A 13700-nucleotide genomic window follows, 5' to 3' on the forward strand; every position below is an offset into this window, starting at 1 on the left:
TCCCGTAAAGAATCGCAATATGGTTTTGTTAAAGACGAAAGAGGAATCGCAAAATGTATTTTGGTTTGAATGGCATTAATTAAAGGAGGCGATCTTCTCCGTTAAAGTTAACATAATATTTTTTTTATTTTTAAAGCATATTCTGTTAAACCAACAAAACTGGTTATTTATGTATAAAGATATAGTCACTTCACTTGTTATTATATATATGTTCTTCCATAAGTGTCCATTAGCCGTTAATTACGGTTAAGATATAATTCAAAACCTAAAGTGTTCCTGGCTAAGTCAAACAATTATTATCAACTAATTAAACACAGTCAACATATATACAATGATGACTTTATCATCATCATCATTCATCACATATTAACTTAATTAGTTATTAATTAATTTTTTAACTTAGTCTTACCTTTTCCCTTTCTCTCCGATACTTAAAAATAGAATTTTTTTACATTTTTATATATGAACTTTTTTTAATTTACATTTTGGCAGTTTTACATTGTTTCAAATTTATTTTCATATTGTCGTAACATTATATTATATTTCCGCAAAGCGTAAACAAGGGTCTTTAACAAAATAAAAAGTCCGTAAAAGTACAAAAAAGAAATTCAAAATTATATAATAGCATCAATTTTTTTAGTATTTCTGAAATAATCCAAGATATAGATATTCCAAGCTAAAGACCAAACTCAGATGTTTTGTAGTGTTGATGAGTTGACAAGTTATTCTGATGAAGACGTTGAGAAAATTTATTGCCATGCATGACTTTGACTTTTGACTTGGCTACTATTTTGCTCGATAGTACTTTTTCTTCTTTGTTTTTTTCGAATACTTAATTGATTTTTTTTCAAATAGTTTAATATATGTAAAAAAATCCAATAATTATAAAGTTTCTATATATGGACTGCCGGCACGGTGATAATAATACAAGTGTATATAACCATCAAATATTACTAATTCTTTATTGGCCATGTTAGACCATTTCAAATTCATAATAATAATATATTTATTCTACTCCTAACTACTCCAAATTAATAAATGGACCCTTCTTTACATTCAATCCTATAAATAACAAGTAGTGTCTCTCCTTCAACATAACATAATTAATACCATAATTAGATTACAGATTAGGTTATTAATCATAAATTAGTACGTATATAGAAGATGATGAATGGCCCTAGACCTTCGAGGTTGACAATAATAAACGAGAACTCGACGAAGAGGTCACGTGCTCCAAGGCCGCCGCCACCCGTGGTGGTGTATCTCAACTCACCAAAGATAATTCATGTCCGTCCGGAGGAGTTCATGGGCCTTGTTCAGCAACTCACCGGCAAACAATCCGCCTCTTCTGCCACCGCGGTCTCCTCTTCCTCGGCTTCTTCTTCTTCTTCTTCTACATCTAACACTTTTGAAGTAGCGGCCTCATCAAGATCATCAATAATATCTTCTTCTTGTAACTTGGATGGATATTAATTAATTAATTATTATATTATTCTAGTAATATTGCTACTATTAATATATATATATAAATTTATTTTATAGGTATAGAGAGATTACATGTATAATCATCTATAATAATTCCATTTTATCAAGTTTTATTATTACTATTAATTCTTAATATAATATGAAGAAAAAACACAAATGCATGTGAGGTGGTATATTTTTAAGAAAGCTTTACTACATGTTATTTTTTTAATTATATTTTTTATTTATTTTTTAAAATTTTAATAATTTTACTAAGTTCTTAAAGAAAAAACTCCACATATTACAGGCTATATATAAATAATTATTTCATCCTCTTTAATTTGTCCTAAAATTAGCATTACATTATTTTGTATTATAGGCGATTAAAAATTTTAGTCTTGCATATAACATATATTTCTACATTTTTCCTATCACGATAAAAGTGTTACAATATAAAAAGTAAAAATATAATAAATATTTAATTTTTTGCTATTCAAATTTTAAATTATATTTTTAAATTTAAAAGATTCTTACATACAAAAAACTATAAAATATGATATTATTATTCTTTTAAAAAAAAAAATAATTTACTTACTATAATCTATGTATATATGTATATATATATAAGTACAAAACAGGTAAAGTGACATCTTAAGAAAATTTTATTACATATGTTATCTTCTTTTGTTTACATTTTTTATTTCATTTTTAAAAATTTTATAATTTACATCATTAGTGAGTTCTAAGAAAAAAATCTCATGGTTTAAAAACCAGTGTGACTATATATAAATGACTATTTCCTCCTTTTAGTTTGTTTTAAAGTTAATAATACATTATTTTTTATGGGTGATTAAAGAATTTAGTCTTCCCCAATTAATTTTTTTTTAAATGTATTATATAATTTTTGCATTTTTCTCATCAAGGTTAAAGTGTTACAATATAAAAAATAAAATAAAATAAATATTTAATTTTTTGCTATAAAATTTTCAAATTATATTTTTTTATTAAAAAAATTTTTACACAAAAAATTATAAAATATGATATTATTTTTTTTTTTTTAAAAAAAAAAGGGTTAACATACTAATTGTTGACGCTGAAAAGTCAACACCAGCTCACTAGATTGACAAGAAGATTAATAAATTTAATAATTTAGAGAGACACACATAATTTATAGTAGTCCACCCCCTATATCGCGATAGTAATGAGATTACGTCTACTTTGAGTTTTTATTTTTCACGAGATGGTAATTACAGTAATAAACTAACTATCAGAAACTCTAAACTCTAGAGAGAGAAGCTCTGACCTTATGTAGTTTTCTGAATGTAAAAAATGAGCTAAGGGAGCTCTCTTATAATAGGTGAGTGAGACCCACAAAAATAGGAGAAAAATACAAATAAGTTATTTTTCACCGTTAATGATGATCTAATCTAATGGTGAAAATTAGCTTCTGGTGGTGATGGCCAATTTTTGGTGCCCGACGAGTCTAGTTGCAAGTTACCCGGACCTTATTTGTGTATGATGATAGCTTTAGAATTGAGACTAGCGTGTGAGAAATGACTTGATAGAGAATTTAAATAGCTTCAAAATGCAAGTTGAATTACATCAATCGGATAAAAATTGAGTGAGTTATGGCCATTTTACTGAAGGCAGTTCAGGTTCCAACGGCCAAGTTGACATCCAACGGCCAGGTTGACATCCTAGCGCCCATGTTGACATCTGACATCAACTTGGACGTTGGGTAAGTGTAGAAACGTTCAAAGGATGTCCCTTAAGATTCCTAAGTGATAGTTTGACATCACTTAGTCCATTTATATGTCCAGGTGAAGCTGGTCACCAATTCTCGGAGATGTTGCTATTTTGCGAAAATGAGAGACTCGAAACTCTTCATTTCCAGGTGTGCTGGAAATGAGAAATGCAAAGTTGTGAGTTTGATTTCTTTGAATTCATAGATCATTGTATTTGTGAAAAACTAGACTGATGGTCAAAACGACATCAGATTCGAGTAAGCAGAACCCAGCGCACTAGGCTATTTGTTGACCGGGGCATTGGGCCTAATTTTTTCCAAGCCTTAAAGATTTAATTTTGATACTTCTAAGGCTTCTGAACTTAAGGACAAGGTCTCCAACCCCATTTTTGACCATTTCAGATTCAATGGTCGCATCGAATTTTGCAGCTCATGAAGGCAACATCCCAGGTTAATTGTCAACCTAGGCATTGGGCCCAGCCCTAGGTCAACTTGGGGGATGGGCCCTATTTTTAGGGACTCGGGTTTGTTATTTTCTTCTCGAGTAGTTTACTTGAATCTAATTCATTATTTCTGATGACGAAAAAAATTCCCATAACACTTTTAATTTATAATAATATTATTATTTAATTTTTTAAATTATTTTTTTATAATATTTTTAAAATCAATATTTTTTGGACCACTAAAAATTTGCCACATGTACACGTGTGTACACGTGGACAATCCACCGTGACACTTAACTGTGATTTTTGGACGAAGGGGTATAGAGCAAAACAGAATGGGAGTTTAGGTAGTTTTGCCCCTAAAAAATCGATTTATGTGGTTAAGTGTTAAAAAATTTAAAGTTCAGGTGGTTTAGCCGCCAATATCCCTTAATTTAATTAGTAAAGATCTATTAACAAGTTAACTATGGTTAATTTGGACCCTTGGGTCCATTAACAAGTTAACCATAATTAATTTAAATTTTACCAATTAATTAATCAATTGATACAAAACAAATATGTAACAACATAAGAAAATTGGTTAAATTAATTTATTTTATTTAATAAATAATTAAAATATATATAAGATTTCAAAAATTTAGTTATTAAATAACCAAAATATCTATTAAATAATACAACTTTGCAAATTCAAACTTAAGTTTTATTTTAATAATATTTTATTTTCCAAATATCTATTAAGACAAAAAAATAGTAAAATATCTTGTTTTTTTTTTAAAAAAAAAAATCTTTTATTATTTTTTCTAATTTTAAAATTTAAAATATCTAAGTTTACACTACTAAAAATTAGACAATCTCGACACCCCTATTTCGACGATTTCATGTGTAACCGTTGAGATTGGTATCTAATCGGGGCTGATAATTTTTTTTAAAAAAAAATAAAAAATTGTTTTATGGGAAACCTATCTCGGCAGTTCACGTGGATCCGCCGAGATTGGGTTCCCATAAAATAATTTTTTATTTTTTAAGGGTTCCCATCGAAATTGAGTTCAAATTAAAAAATAATAACCCCCAAATTAAACAAATTAGCCCGCCAAAACAAACCCAAAACAAAACCTAATCTCACATCTTCTTCTTCGTCCATTAACGTCGTCCCCCGCATCTTCCAGACGACCGGCGAGACCAGCACTGCACGTCGTCCCTTCCCCGCAGTCACAGTCGCACTTCTAGCCCTATTCATCGTCGCCTTCCTCTCTCTTTGGCGTGCAAACCCAGCAGCGAACCCACACTACTACAAATATTAGAATTCGCGACGGTCCTAAAAACGATTTTTTTCGGCGACGCTAAAAAAATTAAGTAACTATTTAAAACCATTGGGAAAAATTTAGTATTCCCGACGGTTTAAAATTGTAGTAAACAAAATAGGCGACGGTTTTAAACCATCGCCTATAAGGGTCTATTGAAAAATCATCACCTACTTCTTCCCACATTTCCCATGTGCCCACCTACTTTTTTTCTATTTCCCACATGCCCACCTATATCTTCTCACCTATTTCTTCTCCATTTCCCACACCCTAAAACGAAAATCTTAACTCTCCAAAACACCATTCACGCCTCCGCACCATCGCCCTCCTCTCTCGTCGTCTTCCTCCCTCTCTTGATCTCCATTTCTTCTTGTCTCTCTCGTAGATCGATCTCCACCCACCCCTCCTCCCGTCGGTCTCTCTCTACTCTTCGTCGCATACGTCGGACCACCACCACCTCCCGTCGGTGTCCCTCTCATCTTCGTCTCATACGTCAGACCACCACCACCTCCCGTCCGTCTCCCTCTCTCTCTTTCTCTCTCTCTCCAAGCTCGGTATAAATACATTTATTTATTTATATACTTTTTTATTTATTATAAATATTTATTTTGTTATTGTATAAATTTAATGTGTTTTAAAATTAGTTGTTATTGTAACAAAATTAATTAGTTGTTTTATTTTAATTTAGGTAAAATTATAAAGCTAATGGAGGAAAAAAAAATGGGGGAAAATATAGATTTTTTTGCCATTAATGGCAGAAAAATCTGTATTTTTTTTCTTTTTTTTTTTACATTCCTGACGGTTTAAAACCGTCGCCTATAACTGGGTATAGGTGACGGTTTTAAATCATGCCTTATACTATAGGCGATGGTTTTAAATCGTCGCCTATAGTATAAGGCACAGTTATAAACCGTCGCCTATAACTGGGTATAGGCGACGGTTTTAAACCGTCGCCTATAACTGGGTATAGGCGACGGTTTTAAACCGTCGGGAAACCCACATTAGCGACGGTTATAGAAACCGACGGGAATACTTTAAACGACTATTTAAAAACGTCCGGAAAACCTATTTTTGTAGTAGTACCAAAAGCTCTTCTTCGTCCCCTTTCTCTCTTATTCTCAGTTGTTTCCCTACTTCATCTTCTTCAAATTGTTAAAGCTGCTGCACTTGTCGCGGTTAAAGCTTCCACAAGACCCGTGCTGTGTTGCAAAACCTTAAAAGTTGACTGAAGAAATGCTACATAAGTTATTTTAGTGAGCTAATTAGATGTGATAGATCTAATAATATTAACCATTGTACAATTAAAGTCTCTCATGTACAATGGTTAATATTTTTCCATAACACAGATGTCAAGAAAAGTTTTCTTGACAAATCTCGAACACATAACCTTTGACTTCTGATTTCTGATGCAAAATCAACATTACAGAGATTGGTTCACACTTTGACTTTCAAATGAGACTACAAGAGTTTATTTTGTATTTATAATTACTGGTCACATCCCAGTAACTGGATTTTGTTAAATCTTGTTCATATTGTTCTAACTTTATCCTCAACCACGACTGAAAAAATAAACTAAATTTGTAACCCTTTGCAACAATTGACTTTAACTGTTTTTTTTTTTAAAAAAAATATCTTAAATTGAGATATATGAAGAAACAAAAGATATAAAACTAGCACTCTATTGATAGCAATTGAAAATATACATTTTTAATTCTCCAAATACAATCCAAACATAGGACCAAAAGGGTGTAACTCAGCTCAACAAAAGCCAGCAACAACCAACTTTGAAAAGCCAAAATTGCTTTAACAAATTCAAAAGTGAACAATAACCAACACTTCAAACTGGTGTGGGCAGGTGGTGAAATGGAGTCCCACCTCTGCCATCACTACTTTTGAAGTTAAAAAAAGAAAATTAAAACACATCATGAATGAGTAGTAGGGTTGTTTGCCCATGAACATATAGGGTTACCCTAAAACCTTATAAGAATTAATTAGTACTCCTTACCCAAAGCTATGGCAGATCCAACACCAGCAAAGACAGAAATAAAGGTGGCATTAAACTCAGCAAGATAGGCCTTGAGAGAAGTAGTGCTGAAACAGTCACCAAAGCTACCCAAAGTCAACTTCACCATTTTTCTATAAAGGAAATTATAAAGAGATGAGTTGGATCAGTTTCTCTTGATGAATGGGTTGTGTAAAATATTATTTTGAGTGTTTCTTAAATACTAGTTTAGCCAATATAGTAGACTAAGCACCGACCATGATACTCCACTTGGGCAGCCTTTTGAAATTCATAATTGGAGTTGCCAACCTTTTATTTTTGTTTGTTTTTTCAGAAATATATTTTATCCATCTTATATTTATTTTATAAGATGGCCAATCACTTTTGCATGATTGTAATCAAAGGAATATGAGTACTCATAGAATCTAGAATTAAGTATACAAGTACCAATGAAAGATTATGTTTGCTATTCTATTTACATATCTTATGTAGCTAGGCCATAATTAAGCTAGCACTAATTATAATTTAATTGAATATTGGAACCAACCAATCTGAATCACTAAGCTAAACAATGGACTTTGGGGTCTAAATTTAAACTAAAAAATCTAGCAGATAGTAATTGTACAATATCCTGATACTTGATGATGTGCTGGTACACATGCAGCTAGTAGTGTTACAGAGTAACTCTCTTTTCAGTTAAGATGTTTCTTTAATTAATTTCATTGCCACTTGTAATAATGCACATGATGCTTTTGGCAAAATCAAAATATACATATAAATTGCATTTTATATATGATAGTATGACATCTCTATATACGATACCTAATTATAATTAGTACATCACAATTATATATGCTTATATTGCAGCTGATCAAATTAATGTAACCAATTAGGTGTGGTATATGTATCATATATATAATATAAAGTAATGAGGTAAAAAATGTTTGTTGGATCATTTCTGGACAATATGTGGAAAAAATTGTAATTATCTTGGGCACAAATTTTAGACTTAAAATCTTCAGAATTGAGATATGGGTGCGAGACATGACTTGATAGATACTTGAAATTGCTTTGAAAGTTTAATCACATCAATTATCAAATTAATATTGAGGCAGTTTTCATGTGACAATCAGTAGTCTCGGTATCTGTAAGGGGAAATACCGGGTAAGCTGTGCAATCTCACACCGCCTGAGGGAGGTCAAGTGGGATGATTCTAAGATGTGTAGGTATGAGACTACACAGTTGAAAAGGGCTTAAATAAATTGATTGATATGAGCTATATCAACAAGGTGCATCTTGTTTTTCGGTAGCTCATCACAAAAGAACTTCATGGTTAAGCGTGCTTAACCCGAGGTAATTTTAGGATGGGTGATCTCTTGGAAAGTTTTCCCAGGATGCATGCGAGTGAGAACAAAGTACGCTGGAAACACTCGTGTTGGTCTGTAGGGTCAGTCGTCATTCCATGAAGCAACCAGAGTGACGTACTCGTGTGTAAAAGCCATCATTCCGTGAGTATAAGGCCCAATGGAGGCTTGAAGCGGGGACATTACAAATGGTACCAGAGTCTTGACCCAATCGAAAGTGTGGTCGAAAAAGACGTCAGACCCCGTAAGGGGGGGTGATTATGACAATTAGTAGTCCTGTTATTCGTAAGCGAAAATACTGAGTAAGTTGTGCAATCTCACATTGCCTGGGGAAGGTCAAGTGAGATGATTCTGAGACTGTGTAGGTATAAGACTATACAGTTGAAGATGGCTTAAATGGATTGATTGGTACTACCTATATCAACAAGGTGTATCTTCTTTTTAGGTAGCCCATCACAAAAGAACTCCATAGTTAAGCGTGTTTGATTTGGGGTAATTTCGGTATGGGTGACCTCCTGAAAAGTTTTCCTAAGAAGTGTGCGAGTCAGGACAAAGCACGTTGGAAATACTCTTGTTGGTCTGTAGAGTCAGTCGTCATTCCATGAAGCAGCTAGAGTGACATAATCGTGTGTAAGAGCCATCATTCTGTGGGTGTAAGGCCCAATGAAGGCTTGAAGCGGGGATGTTACACATAGCCATTTTACTGAAGGTTGTTCAACATCCAACGACCAGGTTGACATCATGACGTTAACCTGGATGCTAGGTAAGTGTAAAAATGTCCCAAAATTATATTTTTTGATGCCTAAGTGATATGTTGACATCACCTAGTCAGATTCTTTGCTCTGGTGAAGTTATTCACTAGTTCTTGGAGATGTCACTTTTTGGTGAAATTGGGTAGACTCGAAACTCATTGATTTTGCCGATATTCTACCTTGTTAGAAGGGTAAAATATCAAAGTGTGAATTTGACATGTCACAAGTTGTAACTTTCATTCACTACAAAAAAATAGTCAGAGGCTTTTGATTGGGACTTTTGGGAGGACAAAAATAGAGAGAGAAAGCAACCTTGGAGGCTACAACCATTGATCTTCAAAGAGTGTCTTTCTTCTATCTTTGATTTTATATTTTCAATTTGTTATATGCAATTGTTTAGAAATACAATTAGGAGCTAAACTCCTAATTAAGGTTTTTAATGAATATTATTTGATACTAATCTATGGTTTAATACAATTATAGTTTTCTTCCAGTTTCTTATGTGAATCTATTTCATTCGTGTTTAATGCTTATAATTACTTGATTACTAATTAATTATTTTATGATTTCAATGCTGTTGCCCCTGATTTTGCCCAAAATACGTGGACCAACCAGACAAGGACACGTAGATCAAGCAATTTACAATCCAAAAATATTTGCTAAGTCTTTATGCCATAAGACGGCTTCCAGGACGTAGCTCCCGGAGAAGGCATATGGAACCCCATATGCTCCCGGAAGCTCGAGTAACGCCAAGGCATCTCCTCGAAGTGTCAGGTTTCTCCTGAGCAATCAAGTCGCATTTAATGCCACATGGGATGAAGCGTGTTGGGACTGCTACACGCAATAAAGTCTGACGGCACTACCTCCAACCAGCAGCTACAAAGTAATGATCATTTAAGTCTAGCGACGGCTACACTGTGAAGAGTCACATCAGTCAAAAGACAATAAGGACATTCCACATGAAAGCCCTACAGCACCTAGGGATTTGACCATGCATTACTCATGGTATATTCATTGGGAATGCCCAACTTTATGGATACTTACAGATACACTTGTAAAGATAATTCTGGGGATCATCCCACTAAAAAACACTATAAATACCCCCTCAAAGCTCATTAAAGGGGAGGGAGAATCTTGGGCTGCATAAGAGCAAGAAGAGTAAATACTCACCAAGAACATTCTCTGTATTTATAAGAGTGAAACACTCACCAAATACATTCTCTGTATTAAATACATCCATAAATAACAAAGACTCGTGGACTAAGGCTCATTAACGCCCCAACCACGTAAAAATCCTTCTCTAATTTTCTTACAGCTCTATAAATTTATAATATTTATTAGTTGCCGAAAACCTCGGTCAACATTTTGGTGCTTTCATTGAGAGCTGAAGAAAGCTACTGTAAACGAACACTTGACTTCACGAAAATGGTGGAGACTAGAAGTACTCGTCAGGCTCGCCCACTAGAAGATGCTCAGGACCCAAATGAGGAAGATGTAGCCTCAAGAGCAGCTGAGGGTTCTGAGGAAGAAGAAGGAATTCCAGATGATGACTGCGAGGGAAACCTCGATGAGTATGCCTATGACGAAGGTAGTTACTCAGAGTTGGTGCTTCTCAGGCAAAAAGCTATCGATCACGAAGCCGAGATCGAAGCTCAGAAAGCACAAAACCAAAAAATGCAAGAAGTGATGCTGGCCATGCAAAAAGCCATGGAGGCGGCTGGCATTCACGTGCATCCCAAGGCAATGACTGCTGGACTTGGCAAGGAACCAGAGACATCCTCGCCTAGTTCCCAAAAGCAGAAGTCTAGGGAGCCTAGTCCTATAAGGTACCCTGCTGAAGGGAACCAAACGAAAAACCCTACCTCTACCCCAGGGCGAAAGAAAAAGGTGCATGATCCGCGAAAGGTCTGCTCGGATTTCCCTAAAGGGAAAGGTCCGCAGAGGGGCAAGCCCCAAAAAGGGAATTTTGGCCCTCAGGATCGAGAGGACCGAAAAAGCGTTTCCGTGCACCAAGAGCCCGGGGGTAGAGGAAGAAGAGGACAGAGATGTCCTCCTGTTGATCTGAGAAATCATATCAATGGGAACCAAGGTGACCTCCGGGATCACCTTGATCAAAAAAGATACGGACCCGCGGTCTCCACGGGTACGTTAAATGAAGGAATTATGGCAGAACTCGGCATACTTCAAAAAGACATTGCCCGAGTCTCCCGAAGGCAGAAAAGGGACGACTCCGACTCAGACTGCGAGGACCGGGAGCCATGTGCTAAGCACATCCTGGAGGCGAAGCTCCCCAAGAACTTTAAGATGCCCGAAATGGCAGCTTATACCGGGAACTCCGATCCAAGCGACCAGTTGTCACGGTTCAACCGTGTCATGATAGTTATGAGAGTCAGCAATGACGCCAAATGTCTGTGCTTCCCACTTACTCTAAGTGGGTCTGCGGAGGAATGGTTCAAGAAGCTGGAACCAGGATCCGTGGGCTGTTGGAACAAGCTACAGACCAATTTCCGGAGACAGTTTGTCGCCGCAAGAAAGGTCAACCTGGAGGTCAGTGCCTTGACTAACATCAAGCAACTGCCCACCAAGACCTTGAAGAACTATATAAAGAGGTTTCGAGAGGAAGCCTCGAAAACCAAGAAAGTTGACGACGGACAACAGCTTGCGCTTCTCCAAGCAGGCATCCGTACGGGGACTCCCTTCTGGAATGAACTACAGCAAGAGGGAGCTGCTAGCCTTCAGGAATTCCAGAAGAGAGTCCGAAAATATATCAACCTCGAAGAAGCCCAAATAGTGGCTTATGGAGGATACTATCCCACCGGGATAGCAGGGTACATGCCCGGAGTACCGCCCTCGGGTACTGCCCCGACCGCGGCTCCACAGACAAGCGGCATACAATTCTCTGCCACTCCCGGATATAGTCAGGGCCAGGCCTTGGCGCCAGCGTCATCCCATTTTGGCAACCCGTCCGGGATGAATGGACAAGCTCCTTCGCACTCCACTCCGACCGCTAGCCTGACAGGCCCTTCCCAGGGCTCGAGGAGTAAAAGATCCTCCAAGGGCAGCACCCGGACGGGGGAGAAGCACCAGAAAAGGGGGTACACTCCCCAGTACACCCAATACACGGAGCTTTCGGACTCCCAAGAGCACGTGTACTTTGCTACTAGGCAAAATACACACTACCGGAGACCACAACCATTGTACCAGGATAGCTCCCGGAGAGATCCGAGCAAAAAATGTGAGTACCACAACGACATTGGTCATAGCACCAATGAATGCAAGAATCTCAAGGACGAGATTGAAAACTTGATCCGATTGGGCCACCTCTATGAGTGGATCAAAAATAGGCTGCCTCACCTCAATCCGGGCCAAGCGACAGGGGGTGTGCCCCAGGGAACACCAGGGGGTGCAGCAGGAGCGTTGGCTCCAGCTGCTCCCGCGGGCGACGCCCAGCACATCCCCGGCCTGCCGCCCAGACCTAACGGGAGGGTAGCCATGATCTCCGGAGGTCCCCATATCGGAGGAACTACTCGCAAGGAGCTCAAACGGTACGCGGGGGCCGTGAAACACAATGAGGTTTGGGAGGTTACTCAACTCCCATCTCAAAGGCCCCGGCTGATGGACCAACCCATCACGTTCACGGAAGAAGACGCCAAGACGGTGTGTTTCCCTCATCATGACCCATTGGTCATAGAGACCCCCATCGCTAATAAAGTGGTGGCCAGAGTCTTAATTGACAATGGAAGTTCCGTGAACCTACTCTTCAAGGAGGCCTTCACCGCAATAGGCTTGACGGACCGAGACCTCTCACCCAGTGGGTCCCAACTCACAGGGTTTAACGGAACGACACTTATCCCGATGGGAAAAGTAAGGCTTCCAGTCACCTTGTGTCCGGACACCCCCAGAGAACATTTAAATACTGCACTCTCGTGGTGGTGGATTGTCCGACTACTTACAACGCGATCCTCGGCCGACCGGCCTTGGTAGATTTTGGCGCAGTCACATCCATTCGGCACCTGTGCCTAAAGTTCCCTACCTAGGAAGCTGGGATCGGGACGGTGAGAGGAAACCAGGGGGAAGCAAGGCAATGTTACAATGTTGCAACCCACCTGCCAGTCCTAATGGTCCGGGAATCCATTGAGCCAGAAATGGCTGAAGAAGATGAGTTGGACCCCCGTGTGGGGTCCGAAAGAATTGTGGAACCAATGGAGGATGTTGAGGAATTACTAGTGTGCGACCTCGACTCCACCAAAGTACTCCGGCTGGGAAAGGGCCTAGATCCGGAGGAAAAAGAGAAAATAATAAAAACACTGAAGGGCGCCATCGACATCTTTGCATGGCGCCAAGAAGACATGACTGGCATAAGCCCCCACGTCATCACCCACGTCCTCGACGTCAATCCGGACATGCCGCCAGTCCAGCAAAAGCGACGCCAGCTCGATTCGGTGAAAGCCAAGGCTCTGAAGAAAGAGGTGGATAAGCTTTTGACCAACGGCATGATCCGCGACGTATATTATACAGAATGGCTAGCCAATCCGGTCCTGGTGCCCAAGCCGAACGGGACTTGGCGAGTTTGTATAGATTTCACTGATCTAAACAAAGCTTGTCCGAAGGACTGCTTCCCGCTGCCCAG

At 37.8% G+C, this 13700-nt stretch overlaps 1 protein-coding gene across 1 annotated transcript; it reads left to right on the forward strand.

The window, feature by feature from the left end:
• The first annotated feature begins 1164 nt into the window (after nucleotides 1–1164).
• LOC115700151 (VQ motif-containing protein 8, chloroplastic-like) lies at nucleotides 1165–1473 on the forward strand. Its single transcript, XM_030627709.2, has one exon. It carries the CDS (start codon nucleotides 1165–1167, stop codon nucleotides 1471–1473), a length of 309 nt encoding a protein of 102 aa, XP_030483569.2.
• The last annotated feature ends 12227 nt before the right edge of the window (nucleotides 1474–13700 follow it).

The sequence above is a fragment of the Cannabis sativa genome, chromosome 8, assembly GCF_029168945.1.
Source record: "Cannabis sativa cultivar Pink pepper isolate KNU-18-1 chromosome 8, ASM2916894v1, whole genome shotgun sequence".
NCBI lineage: Eukaryota > Viridiplantae > Streptophyta > Magnoliopsida > Rosales > Cannabaceae > Cannabis > Cannabis sativa.

What these genes read in the sequence shown, in the direction of transcription:
- LOC115700151 (XM_030627709.2), top strand. Translation starts at nt 1,165, where the DNA reads ATGATGAATGGCCCTAGACCTTCGAGGTTGACAATAATAAACGAGAAC.